The 16453-nt window shown below is 36.3% G+C and overlaps 2 protein-coding genes across 2 annotated transcripts; one reads left to right on the top strand and one right to left on the bottom strand.

Moving 5' to 3' along the window:
- Window positions 1–820: 820 nt before the first annotated feature.
- LOC107864897 (ankyrin repeat-containing protein NPR4-like) lies at window positions 821–1832 on the top strand. Its single transcript, XM_016711302.1, has 2 exons — window positions 821–1082; window positions 1378–1832. Exons 1-2 carry the CDS (start codon window positions 821–823, stop codon window positions 1830–1832), a joined length of 717 nt encoding a protein of 238 aa, XP_016566788.1.
- An 11470-nt stretch (window positions 1833–13302) lies between these two features.
- Window positions 13303–14890, bottom strand: LOC107864896 (protein ACCELERATED CELL DEATH 6-like). The gene is made up of 3 exons (XM_016711301.2): window positions 14479–14890; window positions 13751–14277; window positions 13303–13674 (listed from the first exon to the last, which is right to left on the bottom strand). The coding sequence occupies exons 1-3, from the start codon at window positions 14888–14890 to the stop codon at window positions 13303–13305; spliced, it is 1311 nt and encodes a 436-aa protein (XP_016566787.2).
- Window positions 14891–16453: the final 1563 nt, after the last annotated feature.

The raw sequence follows: 16453 nt of genomic DNA on the forward strand, positions 1-16453 counted from the left end.
CTTAGGAATTAGTTGTCCTTTATTATTTGAATAAGAATTAGTTATACCAATTTAAATTAGAGTGTAGTTAGAAATTTAGCTATATAAATATATATTTTGAGTTATTAATAAAATAATTCTATTTTTTCTCTCCAACTCTTTTTCTGTTATTTCTCTAATTTTAAAGCTAAAAACCAATAGGAGTCTATTTACGTGGCCTTATCCTGCATTTCTGCAAGAGTTTGTATTATAAAGCATTAAATTTGTAATATGAAAAGATTGGTAAAACTTGATTTTCCAAATTTATCTGGACCGCATGAAAATATTTTTCTTGCTCTATCATTTTCAATTACTTAGTTTTGTTTGTGTTGGAAAAAAGGGTCATAAGAAGAAGATCTTAAATAGTGAAAAGCTGTTTTTTTATTCATGTTGTTTTTCTTTACGAATTCTTTCTTCGGGTCAAAGAAAACAATAAATACCTTCAGAATATTTCATCCAGAGAAAGCAAAGTAAGTAACTCACCGGCAAACCAAATAAAAGAAACGAAAATGGATCCAACTTTGTACAATGTTGCTGTGATTTCTTACTAGCCGAATATCTGAAAAAGGATGAAGAAAATGAGTACCAAGTCACTCCAACGGGCAACACAATCTTACACTTGGCGGCCCATTATGGCCACTCCCATTTCGCGGCAGAAGTCCTTAATATTACTCCGGCATTGTTATGCCATCAGAATAAGAAGAACGAGACTGCACTACACATAGTAGCTAATGAAGGTCACATCGAAGTAGTCCATTTTCTACTTAGTATAGAGGAGCATTATAAGGATAAACTCATGAGAATGAAAGATGAGAATGGAGCTCCAACCCTGCACAAGGCCGTGAGAAGCCGACATGAAGATGTAGCCAGTTTCTTGGTGAAAGAAGATCCTGAATTTGAATTTCCATCCAACAAGGTGCGGGAGACACCAATGTATCTGGAAGCTGAGTCTGGTCTTCGTGAAGCTTTGGTTGAAATCTTGAACTCCTGCAAGCGACCAACTTCTTCTACAGGTCCATTAAATCGAACACCTCTGCATGCAGCAGTAATTCAGGAACACACGGGTATGCACATATTTTTTTGTCGTTACTCTCACTATATTATCATCTCTTTTCGATTATTGTTACTATTGTTGTTTCTTGTACTTTGACTATTGTATTATTTTGTTGTAGTATTGTTCTGTTTTGACTATTTTTTCTTGAGCTGAGAGTCTATCTGAAGCAGCCTCTCTACCTCTGAGTTAGTGGTAAGGTTTGCGTACACTCTACCCTTCCCCAACCCACTTGGAGACTACACTGGGAGTCTAAATTTGTGTTGATTTGACTCCTTATCATCATCATATTTGACGCATGCATCCAGATTGTGTGAGATTGCTGTTGCAATGGAATAAATCTTTGTGTGAGGAACTTGACGTGGGGGGTTTGAATTCGCTGCACTTTGCTGCTCTTTTAGGATTGAATGAAATAGTTTCTGATATGTTGGGGTGGAAAAAATCCTTAGCCTACTTTCCAGCAGGCAGTGAAAATGACCGGACAACAGCAATTCACATTGCAGTCGGTGCAGGTAAGGTAGACATTTTACATGAGCTATTAAATCACTGCCCTGATTGCTGGGAATTGCTCGAAAGCAATGGAAGAAATGCTCTTCATGAATCCATATTATACAGTCAAACAAATGTGGTAAATTTCTTATTGAAGCCAAAGTGGGATAAGCTTATCGAGGATCCAGACAACGATGGCAACACTCCTCTCCATTTTCTTGCTTTCTCTAATTTCTGGGGCTATGTTTCTTTGGAATTAAAAGATCATCCCTGAAAAAAGAAGATGTCATATAACAAGGAAAACAAGACTCCATTTGAAGTAGCAATGTCTTGCACAGAGTGGACGACAGACAAGGATAGAATCGCGCCCAGCTTGTATGACGTTTACCCAAGCTGAATCAGGTGGATCGGCAGAAGATAATTTTCAACCAAGCTAAGGAATGCAACATAAACATCAAAGGTATCTTAACAGCAGCAGCTCAAATGCAACTAGTGGTGGCTACTTTATTAGTCACAGTCACCTTTGCAGCTGGTTTTACATTACCGGGAGGTTTTGAAACAATAACCCTAATAAGGAGATGGCAATTCTAATAAGAAAATAAGCATTTCGTGCATTTGTTATAACCGATGGCATCCCCTTTACATGCTCCGCTGGTGCTATATTCAGCTACTTCTATATGGCGCCAAATCCTCGTCCAATGTCCTTTCAGGATTTGAGTTATTTGTGGTCTCTTAGTAAAGTTGGAGCTAGGTCGCAGCTCGTGGTAATGTCAGCAGTTTTCATTGCATTTGTAACTAGTATGTATGCTAATTTAGCACATTCAGTTGCTGTCTGTGCCATCGGTTGCATCTTTTTCATTATGTACGTTTGGGCAATGTTGAGGCCAATATGTTGGATAAGTCTGGTAAAAAAATAATCTATACGTACAAAAAGTATTTTTTGACATATGTACTTCGTGTAATTTTCTATATACATAATAAGATGCTCAACTAACCACCCTTTATTGCGTGTTGGTCATGTATCTTCTTGAAAGAGAAGTGTAGAGAGTGACATAAGTTTCATGTCCACTTTCTGCATCTCGACTAATTCTATGAGCTATTTGCTATCTAACCCCCTCACACAAAACCCCCAGCGTATGTACCGTGTAGCTCTCAATAGATTGGAAGAAATCACTTAGTGTACTGTTTATTTTATCGGTTGCACCTCTTTCCTTGTGTACAAATTTCTATTGTGTTCCTTGTTCTGAACTCGCAATATGTAATATAGACTAGTGCAATTCATGAACATGAGCATAGACAGCGATTTCAAGTGTTAGTAATTGAATTCCTAAAAAATTACAAATACGAATCGAATGTTGAAGTGGGTGAAAATTCTATGAGATCAAGATTCAAATGTGAGTTTACATTTATAGAAAAAATGACTTAATAAACTATAAAAATGATAACGAGGTTACTATGGTGCAAAAATGAATAAGAACGGTTAATTCAATTCAACATTTTTTGTCGTTTGGATGTGAACCCTTAACTTCCCTCATTTTTTCAACATAAGGGGTCAGCTTGCTTTCGTTTGTGGGTGGATTCGTAAAGGATCCAAAGGACATGGGGCCCGAGGCTAAACCACGATGAGGGACAAGAATTAGATAGACCAACAATAGATTTGCTTGCTATTCGAAAAATATAGTAGCCAAACTATTCACAAGATGGGATTGTACATTTTATGGACGGAACGACATTTAAGCTGGGGAAATGATTGAGTTTACTATCAATATGAAAGGAATAGCCTTAAATCTTGAAAATGAGACTAATTTTGCTCCTCTACAGTTTGTGATCCCATATTTAGATGTGCCATGAGGGAATATTGAAATTATAATCAAAAGCATACATTAGTAATTTATGATAATCTATCTCCACTATGTTCTTTGTAAACAGGAAGCATATCATCAAATGTCATTACTATTACGGTAACCACCAGGTCGTGAGGCTTTCAAAGGGATATTTTCTATTTACATTAAGCTACCAAACAATTAAAAATTAGACAGGTGCAAGTAGCTTAACCGCCTTATCCATCATTGAAACTATATCCATGTCACACAGTAATACCTAGGGTTTCAATCTAGTGGTAAGAGCGGATTTGTGAATTAGGCGCACGTGACATGTTCGAACTCTGCAACAGACAAAATCGTTATACTTAAGTGGAAAATTATTTTGCCATGGCTTTTCCGATCCACTTCTAACATTTCTTTTTTGAACTGCTTTGAATTATTTTTCCTTGCGCTGAAGGTCTATAAAAATTTGAAAACCCCTTTGCCTTCCAATGTAGGGGTAATATCTACGTATACTCTATCCTCCCCAAACTCCACTTGTGGAATTTCACTGGGTATATTGTTGTTGTTGTACCATGAATTATTTAGTGAAGGTACATTGGGTCTATAGCATTGTCGGTGACGAAAAAATGATCTCCTGTGACCACTTATAATTTGAATAGAAGAAAATTGTCACGACCCGAACCGGGGCCCTGGCTGTAACGAGCATTCTCGAACTATGAAGGCCCAGGACACCCTCTGTCTATCTGGTAATCATGCACAATATTCATATAATAAAAGATAATGCGGAAATAGAAATCTAATATGGAAACATGGTCAGTCTGAATGTGATCATAATACTTAAAACTGAAATCCAAAATATATCCGGATAATAATAATATCTAAGTCAGTCTGCGTAATCTCTACTATAAACTAAACAAAACTGTCTAAAAACTGGGACAAGGCCCCAATTAGACTAAAACATGACTAAAGAGAAATGTTTGAAAGTAAACAGGCCTTCTAGAATATAGAAGGCTCACCCCTGTACAATCTGCTCTGCGATCTGAAATACCTACTGTTTATCTGGACCCCTAGACTGTGTCTCAAAACCTGGAAGGAGGGGGGGGGGGTCAGCACAAATGTATTGGAACGCGAAGCAATCCAAAATAAAGTATTTGAACATATATATTATAGGTGAGAACAATTTTCATCAACACATCATGTATAAAATAGTTTCTGAAAACACATGGGCACTTTCTGAAAACATATAACCTGTCTGTAACTTTCAAATTCTGATATGTGTATTACTTCTGAGTTAGGTGGTATCACCTACAAGTCTGATATTCCACGAGCGTTATGGAATCTGCCATTAACTCGGCGGGGAAGCCTCCAACCCGAGTATGACGCAAGGGTTGGAGTTCCTGAATCTGATACGCCACACGACACTTAAGTCAACATATAATAATAAACCCGGATCAGCAAACCACGGTTTTAGGCAATAAGTTGCTTGAACTCAAGTCCTCTTCAGGAACCACTTAACATCTCTGTATGCCCATTTTTAACCTTTTAACATTCTGAATGTCTAAAATCATGATAGTCTGAAATGTTTATTAGTTTGAGTCTGATATGGCATTGGTCTGAATTGGTATCGTCATACTAAGACTTGCAAGTCATGATTTCTGAGCCATAATACATTAATCTAAATCTTTCATTTAAAGCATAATTTAGACCACCAAAAACATGCAACTGATATAGAAGATTTTGTGTTTCGAAACTCAAGTCAAAATCATGAAAAAACTTCATCAACATATGGTGGTCTAGTGCCTTTAGCAAATCCATGCACTCTTTTATTACATGTATTATGAACATTAAACATTCATGCTAGATTCCCTCTTTAGTGATTTAAAACCACCTTTAAATCATAACAAGAGTTCAATCATTTCATATAGTGCTTTTCAAGGATGCATTGCAAAACAATTCATATGCTATGAGAAATCTAAAAAAATTCATAATAAAAGGAAATTTACTGAAAATCATGCTCTCAACAAGAATTCATTCTTAAATACATAGTTTCATACATTCATATTCTCAAATCACTTTGGGGAAGGTCAAAATACCAAAACAATGATGTTAAAACATTTAATACATGAATATATATATAGATTCAAAAAATCCATTCTAAAACATGATTTTTCTAAGCCCATGAGAATTTAGGAAAACCCCGTGTACCTCTATTTTGAAAAATAATGGGTACTTCTTGAAGCCTGTGGATTGGGGATTTCGAATCTCTAATCAATTTTGAAAACCCATAGTTAAATCTTGATTTATTTGGGTTTTTAGTTTGAAACCCTTGGGAGTGTTCTTGAGAATTTTTAGATGAATGTGAATGTATTTTGGAGAATTGGGGACTGAATTTCGTGTTTATGGCTGAATAAGGGTGGGAAAATGATCATTTTCCCCCAAAAACGAAGTGTTTAAGTCACTTGAAATCATAAGATACATAGGCGCCGCATATGATATCGCCTATGTTTACATAGGCACCACATATGCTATCGCCTATGTTTACATAGGCGCCGCCTATGCTATCGCATATGCTTTCCAGTGGCCGTGTACGATTGGTTAGGCGATGCATTCTACTTTGAAAGGCCATAACTTCTTGCTCGGGTGTCGGATTTTAGCAAAATTAATATTGATGGAAAGTTAAGTTGAAGACCTATCATTTGACACATAGTAGGCTCTCTAATTCGATATATACAGAGAGTTATGGTCAATGGAAGCAGATAAAAATTACAACGTTCACTAAAACTTAATCGATCGAAATAGTTTCAACTCGTCCTTGAGTTGAAGGACCTCTATGGTCTAAATACATGCTCAAATGGATTCACATACTACATAAACATGCCAATTTAGCATAGGATTTAAGGCTCTGGGATTATCAACGCATCAGAGTCATGGTTTTTATTCTAGCCCGAAATGCGGAGTGTTACATTATCTCCCCCTTGGGATTATTCGTCCCTGAATAATAGATAGAATGTCGAAGTCTTAAGGGTATGGGCTAACGCTGACATGATATGTTCCCTAAGAAAGAACACACTGATCGGAAACATGACTGTAAGATTGGAACTACTGATGTTTTAAATGCTTCTGCTGGACATGCATATCCGAGGCATGGAATACACAACTAAAGCTACTCATAGGCTGAATTCTCATAATGAATCATTCATGTCTGATGCATGGATCTGTGACTGAGTTGTTCTCATGAATGCAGGATTGAATACACTGATAAGCTAAACTTTTCTATTGAACATGCATTTCTAATGCATGCATATCTGACTGAACTAACGTATGAGCGTATGGCTAAATACGTAATAATAAATGATGTGAAGCTTGTAATAAGAATCTATGCATGCAACTGAATGGGGTATCTCCCCCTTGGTACCCTATGTCCGTCTATGAATGCTCAATTCACTAAGATACTCAGAAAACTGAGGCGATGCACAGGGCACCTAGGAATTGAATCATAATTGAACATTTGGAATCTGAATTTAATGCATGATGCATGAAATGGGCTATACTCGTAACTACTGGTATACTCTATCTTGGAATAGTAGCATGTCTGAGATTTCAAATAGCATGAATAAGTGCAAAGATGAGAAAATAAGTCATGCGAATCTAACTGCTAAACTGACTTATTGGCCATATAGACTGAATTATACTACACCCTCAAACTTAACTGGAGTATCTCTTCATCACAATTCTCAAAAGAAATTCTAGCAGTAATAGGGAGCCATGAATCTTGGGTATGGATTACACAAGACATCCAACTGAGGAATCACCACATTTACACTACTCTGCAGTCTGGAACATAGGCATATAACTCCTGAATTAGGATAGAATTACCAGGCCTTTTGTATTACAACTTCTTACTTTCAAGCTTAGCACACTTATCGAATATCACTTAACTATACTATTCTTCTTAAATATCATATTCATTCAACTCAGCTTAAAATTCTCATATGTGCATTGACAAATCTTTCTACTAATGTCGGAAATAACTTAATCCCTTCGCCGTGATCATGCCTAACTCTAAGTCACAAAAATAAACATGCCAGACCACGCTATTATTCTAAACCATATGATGCAATCTTCTATATCTCCTTTAAAGATCACATCCTAAGTATAATATGCCTTACCACTTCAATGACTACTCTGAACTCTTACTATGAAGTTGTTAGCGCATATAGCGTTCCTTTAAAACAATCTTGACATGTCATTCAAGCCTATCTTTATAACCACATATGAACTTCAAAGCAAACACTCATATAGGCATACTTCACATATTCTCTAAACCACTATCAATATCACTCCACGAGCTAGCCCAAGAACATACACATACAAAATTCCACTAACCATCACATAAATAAAAACTTGGCCCCAAATCTTACTTCATACTTTGGCCTTATCTAAACAAGCGTACTATGATCTTCTATCAGCCAGGAATAATTACTCACCACCACTATCATCGCATAAGGAGGAGTCACAAAAAGTTTAGAACATAACATCTGGAGGCATGGAATGATACTATATGAAGTTTGACACTCATCTGAGGCCTGAGGAATAGCAAAACAACAACAGGGACTCACCAAAGTGCTCTAAATTTAGGGTATTCATGGCTATCAGCTGAATCTCTCCAATTATTTGGCGTAAAACATGTGTTATGGAAACGAAGCATATTATAAAGCGTGAGTACATGACTCTCTATCATATGTATGAACGTGAACTGATCATGGAACTAAATCGTAAAGCATGAGTAGGTATTAGGATCACTGAGAAATACTGAGATAGGAATGGGTTGAGATTCACCTTTACTTTTTAATGTTCTATATCATCATGACATCACTACAAGAATCTGAGAGTCTTACTTGATTATTCATTTAGTCATCTCCCCCTTAGCTTCAAGCCATCATCTTAAGTTTTTGGGAGATACCTTACTAGACTTTAAACTTAACTGCACTCACTGCACTCTGGGTTCTGAAATTTGACAATACACAAAAGTAATAAAGCTTAACTCGAAAGACCACATATAAGAGTGGAACGCCCACTGCTAATACTATCTCCTGAGGAACACTGTATCATTCTGTAACCCCAATAGTCATCATCTATTACTTGAACACTTACTAACTTTGAATCTTCATGAGTATCCCCAAAGTTGAAGTGCACACCCTCTAGTGCCTCTACTCTTATTTCTATTAGCACGACTTTCAAGGACTTGAGCTTAGATTATAACGCCTAACATGGGTATCACTAAGTCTTCAATGAGCCACTCTATTTCTATCGTAGTCTACCAACATAGCAACTTCAAACTTATTTTCCTCTACCATGAGAATCAAGTTAATATCAAAAGGCTCAACTCTATCAATCAAAGGTCCTTAAATTGGCTATTTAGAACACCATATACCATCTAGCTAGTCTTTTTCCACCTAGAAACTCAACGGTACTAGTAGCCACACACAATATGTAATAGCCTTAGAAAATACTACAACTTCATACCACCTTGGACATACTTCTACATCACATAATCAACGTCATACTTCATTACGAATCAAATAAACTTAGGCACTTGCATACACTGTTCAAGCCTATAGATCACTTCCATATAACTAGTATCATTAACCAAGAAATCATCACATCCACCTCCATGGCCATTAATTGTTTCAAACTTAATGTCTAGTGCTAAACATGATTTACAACCAACCTTACACACAATCCTCTCTTAGAAACTATGAAATAAACATCAAGAAACACTAGTACACTAGAAATTCATAACCACAATAATCGATCATGACCTTACGATTTTCCTTGTCATAATCCATTAGCACGTACTATTTCAACACATCAAGCTTCCAAATCTAATCCCACAAAACATGTATCATCAATCTCTTGCCACTATTCACCACCACACCATTTAAATTCAAGCCTATAGTCTAGCATCAATCATTTACAACCAATGAAGAGTGCAACATAATATAAATATACTAATCCTTCAAATTGGGATATTCTACCCAAATACTTTAAAAATATACTACATACTTTCTCACAAGTAGTATTAGTTTACAACTACCAATGAGAAGAAGGTTAAGGGGTAAGGTCACATAATAGACATGATCAACCTTAAGCTTATATTATAACCATACAATCTTATCTACTTATACGGCTTTCTCACATCACACTTACTTACCCCAATGGGCATTTAGACTACCTTCAGATACCCCATATGACAATAAGTCTATACTTACAACCTACTGGCTAATCTAGCTATTTTTATTCATAGCCTATAAGGGGTTTCTATAACCACCTTAAGTATCCACAAGCACTTTCTCTATTTTGAAAGGAAGAAAACAAATAATATTTTGAGTTAACACTTCCTCCACGGACTACCATACAATTCATAAATGGTACCACCACATTAGTCTACCACCACGAAAGGGTAAATCATTCTCAATCAACAGTTATTCTACTATAAATATTTAATCACAAAAGTCACCCTCATTTTGACCTCTAACCTTATGACTTCATATCACAAACTTCTTGGTCTAATTTTACTACCAATATGTCATGACACCGACACTCTAACTTATACTACTACTCGGGTGGAAATACAGTTCCAACAAACACAAGGACAACAAGATGAACAACAAGTTGCTAGTGAATTGAAATAGGCCTCACACGGCTTCACTAGACTCTTGTTTTCAACAACACAATGATATCAACATTATAAGAGATAGAAGCTTGATCCATAATATTCAATGACTCAAGAATACACATCTTACTCTTGTCTTAACTGAACGCCTCATAAGAATGAGGACACAATTTTACACTAGGGAACTCCTCTCCCGTCCTTTGTGGGACTTTTGAAATTTCTGCTAGATAATCGGAGAATATCTGGAAACACCAGAGTGGGGAAGAAATTAGGATAACTTTTGTTTTCGTATGGGTGGCACCATAGCACGAATTAGAGTATGAAGGAGGAATATTCTGACTCAAGAACATGAAGAAAGAAAGACATTCCTAAATGCCTTGTAGCCTCCTGCTTATAAGTGTAGCGCCCTACATACCCATAAACAAGACTCTACTCGATGCAATTTCACAGACACCCTGGGACCATGAACCGTGCTTTGATACCAAATTTGTCACGACCCAAATTGGGGCCCTAGCCGTGACGAGCATTCTCGAACTGTGATGGCCCGGGACACCCTCTGTCTATCTGGTAATCATGCACAACATTCATATAATAAAAGATAACGCAAAAATAGAAATCTAATATGGAAACATGGTCAGTTTGAATGTGATCATAATACTGAAAACTGAAATCCAAAATATATCTGGATAATAATAATGTCTGACTCAGTCTGTGAAATCTCTACATGACTGAAGATAAATATCTGAAAGTAAACAAGCCTTCTGGAATATAGAAGGCTCACCCCTGCACAATCTGCTCTACGATCTGAAATACCTACTATTTATCTGGACCCCTAGACCGTGTCTCAAAACCTGGAAGGAAGGGGGGTCAGCACAAATGTACTGGAACGCGAAGCAATCCAAACTAAAGTATTTGAACATATATATAATAGGTGAGAGCAATTTTCATCAACACATCATGTATAAAATAGTTTCTGAAAACACATGGGCACTTTTTGAAAACATATAACCTGTCTGTAACTTTCAAATTCTGATCTGTGTATTACTTCTGAGTTTGGTGGTATCACCTATAAGTCTGATATTCCATGGGCGATATGGAATCCGCCATTAACTCGGCGGGGAAGCCTCCAACCCGAGTATGCCGCAAGGGTTGGAGTTCCTGAATCTGATATGCCACATGACACTTAAGTTAGCGTGTAATAATATATTCAGGTCGGCAAACCACGGTTTTAGGCAATGAGTTGCTTGAAATCAAGCCCTCTCCAGGGAACTACCTAATATCTATGTATGCCCATTTTAAACCTTTTCTGTACATGCAACATTCTGAATGTCTAAAATCATGATAGTCTAAAATGTTTATTAGTCTGAGTTTGATATGGCATTGGTCTGAATTGGTATTGTCATACCAAGACTTACAAGTCATGATTTTTGAGCCATAATACATTAAGCTAAATCTTTCATTTAAAGCATAATTTAGACCACAAAAAACATGCAACTGATATAGAAAATTTGGTGTTTCGAAACTCAAGTCAAAATCATGCAAAAACTTCATCAACATATGGTGATCTAGTACCTTTAGCAAATCCATGCACTCTTTTATTACATGAATTATGAACATTAAACATTCATGCTAGATTCCCTCTTTAGTGATTTAAAACCACCTTTAAATCATAACAAGAGTTCAATCATTTCATATAGTTCTTTTCAAGGATGCATTGCAAAACAATTCATATGCTATGAGAAATCTGAAAAAATTCATAATAAAAGAAAATTCACCGAAAATCATGCTCTCAATAAGAATTCATTCTTAAATACATGGTTTCATATATTCACATTCTCAAATCACTTTGGGGAAGGTCAAAAGGCCAACACAATGATGTTAAAATATTTAATACATGAATATATATATATATATATATATATATATATATATATATATATATATATATATATATAGATTCAAAAATCCCATTCTAAAACATGATTTTTCAATGCCCATGAGAATTTAGGAAAACCCCGCATACCTCTATTTCGGAAAATAATGGGTGCTTCTTGAGGCTTGTGGATTAGGGATTCTGAAACTCTAATCAATTTTGAAAATCCATGGTTAAATCTTGATTTATTTGGATTTTTAGTTTGAAACCTTTGGGAGTGTTCTTGAGAATTTTTAGATGAATATGAATGTATTTTGGAAAATTGGGGACTGAATTTCGTGTTTATGGCTGAATAAGGGTGGAAAAAGGACTATTTTGCCCCAAAAATGGAGTGTTTAAGTCACTTGAAAACATAAGATACATAGGCGCCGCATATGATATCGCCTATGTTTACATAGGCACCGCATATGCTATCACCTATGTTTACATAGGCGCTGCCTATGCTATCGCATATGCTTTCCAGTGGCCATGTGCGATTGGTTAGGCGATGCATTCTACTTTGAAAGGCCATAACTTCTTGCTCGGGTGTCGAATTTTAGCAAAATTGGTATCGTTGGAAAGTTAACTCGAAGACCTATCATTTGACATATAGTAGGCTCTCTAATTCAGCATATACAGAGAGTTATGGTCAATGGAAGCAGATAAAAATTACAACGTCCACTAAAACTTAATCGATTGAAATAGTTTCAACTCGTCCTTGAGTTGAAGGACCTCTATGGTCTAAATTCATGCTCAAATGGATTCACATACTACATAAACATGCCAAATTGGAATAGGATTTAAGGCTATGGGATTATCAACGCATTAGAGTCTTGGTTTTTAATCTAGCCCAAAATGGGGGGTGTTACAAAAATGATCTTACATAGATTGTTATATCATCTGACAAAGGATGTATAACTAAAATAACATGTAATGGACTAAAAAACCATATCTTTCATATGTAATTCAAGGCATTGGGTAAAAACTGAAATATGTAGTAGAAATATATATTTACAAGTAATAAGTACAAGTAGTAGCTAGCATTCATGTCGCTCAGCTACTCACTTATATTCTTCATATATCTACAAATATAGATCACAACCAAGAAGTACAATAAAATAGAGAGGCAACCTATGGAACAGACAGTAATGGCAAGACCAAGGGAATATGATAAGGTAGCAAACATACCCGTTGCAAATGCAATTACAACTACTAATATTGACAAGCACTGAAAAATACCTGCGAGATCATAAATCTTCTTTACAATTTTCTTACTTTGAGGATCTCTACTTGTATCTACCATGAGGAAGTAAATGAATATGGAAACAGCTCAGAATGTGAAGGCAATGGCATCGGAAACAACAAATACACAAAATGTTATTTTCCTTATTAGAATCGCCATCCCTTGATTAGGACTATCGGAGTCTCTCTCAAAACCTTCTGGCAATGTGATACCAGCGGCAAAAGTAACTGTCATTATCAAAGTGGCCACAACAATATGAATTTGAGTTGCCTTCATAATACTTTCGACTTCTGTTTGATCTGCCTTTTTAGCTTTATCGTGATCAACTTCCCTCAGTTGCATTTTGACTCTTGTTCCCATTTCATTATTTGGATTGTGCATGTACTCGTACTTCCGCTTTACCTTAAAGTCACGTTTTCCAAATCGGCCAATGCTACACAAATCCTCCACCAATTTCTCCTGTTTTTATTAATAGTACAGTTTATATTGAGTCGGTCGCAATCAGTATTTGAAAAACAAATATGCAACCACTTACCTTCTTTGTTGTCACTGTGCATAACAATGTTGTATCAAGTGGGGTCTGGTTTTGTTTGATAAATGACATCGGCTTTGCTCTAGGATGGTTTATTAATTTAGGCACATGGTTACCAGAGACAACAACCAAATGTAGAGGAGATTTTCCGTCACTATCTGGCTCATCAACAAGGTTGTCGTACTTATTGGAGTCTAATAAGAAGCGGACTACCTTGTCTTGATTGTTCAGTACGGCAACATGAAGAGCATTTTGATTGTTTCTGTTAAGCATATCCCAACAATTGGGGCAGTGATCTAACAACTTATTTATGATGTTTACATCATCTTCACTGGCTGTAATGTGAATTATTGTCGTCCAGTCATTTTCACTACCTGTCGGAAGGTACACTAAGGATTTTTTCCACCCCAGCATATCAAAAACTACGTCTTCCAATCCTAATTTAACAGCATAGTGCAGTGAATTCCAACCCCATAAATCAAGTTCCTCGCATAAAGGCTTATTCCAATGCCATAGTGATCTAATGCAATCTGGATGTGTCAACACAATAAATGCGTAAATAAGGGGTTAGATCTTCTCGCAAATCTAGTTCGACAATAGGCATTATAAAATCATCAATAGATTATGGGAAAGTCAACTGAATTTCGATACTGATACAGCAAATAACAAAAATTATGTACCTTTATGTTTCTAAATTACTGCTGCATGTAGCGGCGTTCTATTAGATGGACCTGCAGCATAAATTGGTTTCTTGCAGGATTCCAAGATGTTAATCAAAGCATCATGAAAACCAGATTCAGCCGCCAAATATAGTGGCGTCTCCTCTGCATGGTTAGGCGGAAATTCGAATTCAGGATCTTCTTTCACCAAGATCTTAACCACATCTAGATGTTGGCTCCGCACGGCCTTGTGCAGGGCTGTATCTCCACTAGCACCTATCATCCTCGTGAGTTTCTCCTTAGTATTATGATCTTCTATACGTACAAGTAGCACATGTATTACTTCAGTGTGCCCTTCGTTAGCTGCTATGTGAAGAGCGGTTTCATTTTTCTTGTTTTGATAGCATAACAATGCCGGAGTGATCTTAAGGACTTCTGCCATGAAATGGGAGTTACTATAGAGGGATACGACATGGAGGACCATGTTGCCCTTTGGAGTGATTTATTAGCTTATTTATAATGTTTAAATCACCTTCACTGGTTGCAATGTGAGTTGCTGTCGTCCAGTCATTTTCACTGTCTGCAGGAAGGCACACTAAGGATATTTTCCACCCCAGCATAGCAGAAACTACGTCTTGTAATCCTAATTTAACGTGCAGTGAATTCCAACCCCATAAGTCAAATTCCTTGCATAAAGGCTTATTCCAACGCTATTGTGATCTAATGCAATCTGGATGTGTCTACATGATAAATGCACAAATAAGGGGTTAGATCTTCTTGCAAATATAGCTCCACAACAGAAATTACGAAATCATCAACAGATTATGGCAAATTCAACTGAAGTTAGATATTGATACAACAAATAACAAAAAATTATGCACCTTTATGTTCCTGAATTACTGCTGCAAGCAACGACATTCTATTAGATGGACCTGCAACATAAGTTGGTTTCTTGCAGGATATCAAGATATTAATTAAAGCACCATGAAAACCAGATTCAGAAGCCAGATAGAGTCGCATCTCCTGTGCATGGTTAGGCAAAAATTCAAATTCAGAATCTTCTGTCACCAAGAGCTTAACCACATCTAGATGTTGGCTCCGCACGGCCTTGTGCAAGGATGTATCTCCACTAGCATCCGTCACGCTCGTGAGTTTCTCCTTAGTAATTATATTATGATCTTCTATACATGCAAGCAGCACACATACTACTTCAGTGTGCCCTTCATTAGCTGCTATGTGAAGAATAAGTGGCGATCAAGAAGATATTAATGACGTCCTTCAAATTTTACCTTCTTTAAATAAATAAAAGTTTTACATAATCGAGAAACCACCAAATATTTATATAATTTTTGTAAGTATTTATTAATTAATGGTAAGTTAGTAAAAATATTTTTTGTTTTCTATGTTTGAATTCAAAGGAGTTGGAGAATTTTAGTAGTTCTAGTTAGCTACCTAACTTTCACCTTTTAATCCCTTCCCCAACCCCATTTCAAAAATATAAATTTATTCGAAGATTATCTTTCCTTATGCATTACACCAAACGTGTTAATCACTTATAAAGTGAAGTAATCCTAGCTTTATTTTTTCAAAATTGTCGCTTTAATTTCTTGTCCTTCATGGGCTGCATTCTCCTTTCATTTGGTCTCTATAATAAAAATCTATAAAAGGAGAACAACTCCCCAATCCTCAACCATGCACATTTAACCAATATCTCTTCTATTTCTTGCAAAATATAAAAACTAATTACATTCGAAAAGAAAATGATATCCTTATTTGCGTTTCTTCCCTTCTTAATTTTCTTGTCATTTGTTCTACTATCATTTTTCCAGCTTTCATCCAAAAAATCCAAGAAAAATCTTCCTCCATCTCCTCCTCAGCTTCCATTTATCGGAAACTTTCATCAACTGGGCCTGCAACCACATCGTTCGCTCCAAAAACTATCTAACAAACATGGTCCAATGTTTTCCATTTCTAAACAAGTAGCCCTCCTTCAATTCAAATCTAGGAGTTCTAACTTCATTTCCCTCTTTAACAACTTGCACACACC

This window comes from Capsicum annuum, chromosome 3 (assembly GCF_002878395.1).
Source record: "Capsicum annuum cultivar UCD-10X-F1 chromosome 3, UCD10Xv1.1, whole genome shotgun sequence".
NCBI classification, from domain to species: Eukaryota; Viridiplantae; Streptophyta; class Magnoliopsida; order Solanales; family Solanaceae; genus Capsicum; species Capsicum annuum.

Coding starts and splice junctions, on each gene's coding strand:
- LOC107864897 (XM_016711302.1), top strand. CDS start 821: ATGAAAGATGAGAATGGAGCTCCAACCCTGCACAAGGCCGTGAGAAGC. Junction 1,083..1,377: donor AGTAATTCAGGAACACACGG/GTATGCACATAT, acceptor GCATGCATCCAG/ATTGTGTGAGATTGCTGTTG.
- LOC107864896 (XM_016711301.2), bottom strand. CDS start 14,890: ATGGTCCTCCATGTCGTATCCCTCTATAGTAACTCCCATTTCATGGCA. Junction 14,278..14,478: donor GAAACCAATTTATGCTGCAG/GTCCATCTAATA, acceptor TGACACATCCAG/ATTGCATTAGATCACTATGG. Junction 13,675..13,750: donor GCACAGTGACAACAAAGAAG/GTAAGTGGTTGC, acceptor TAATAAAAACAG/GAGAAATTGGTGGAGGATTT.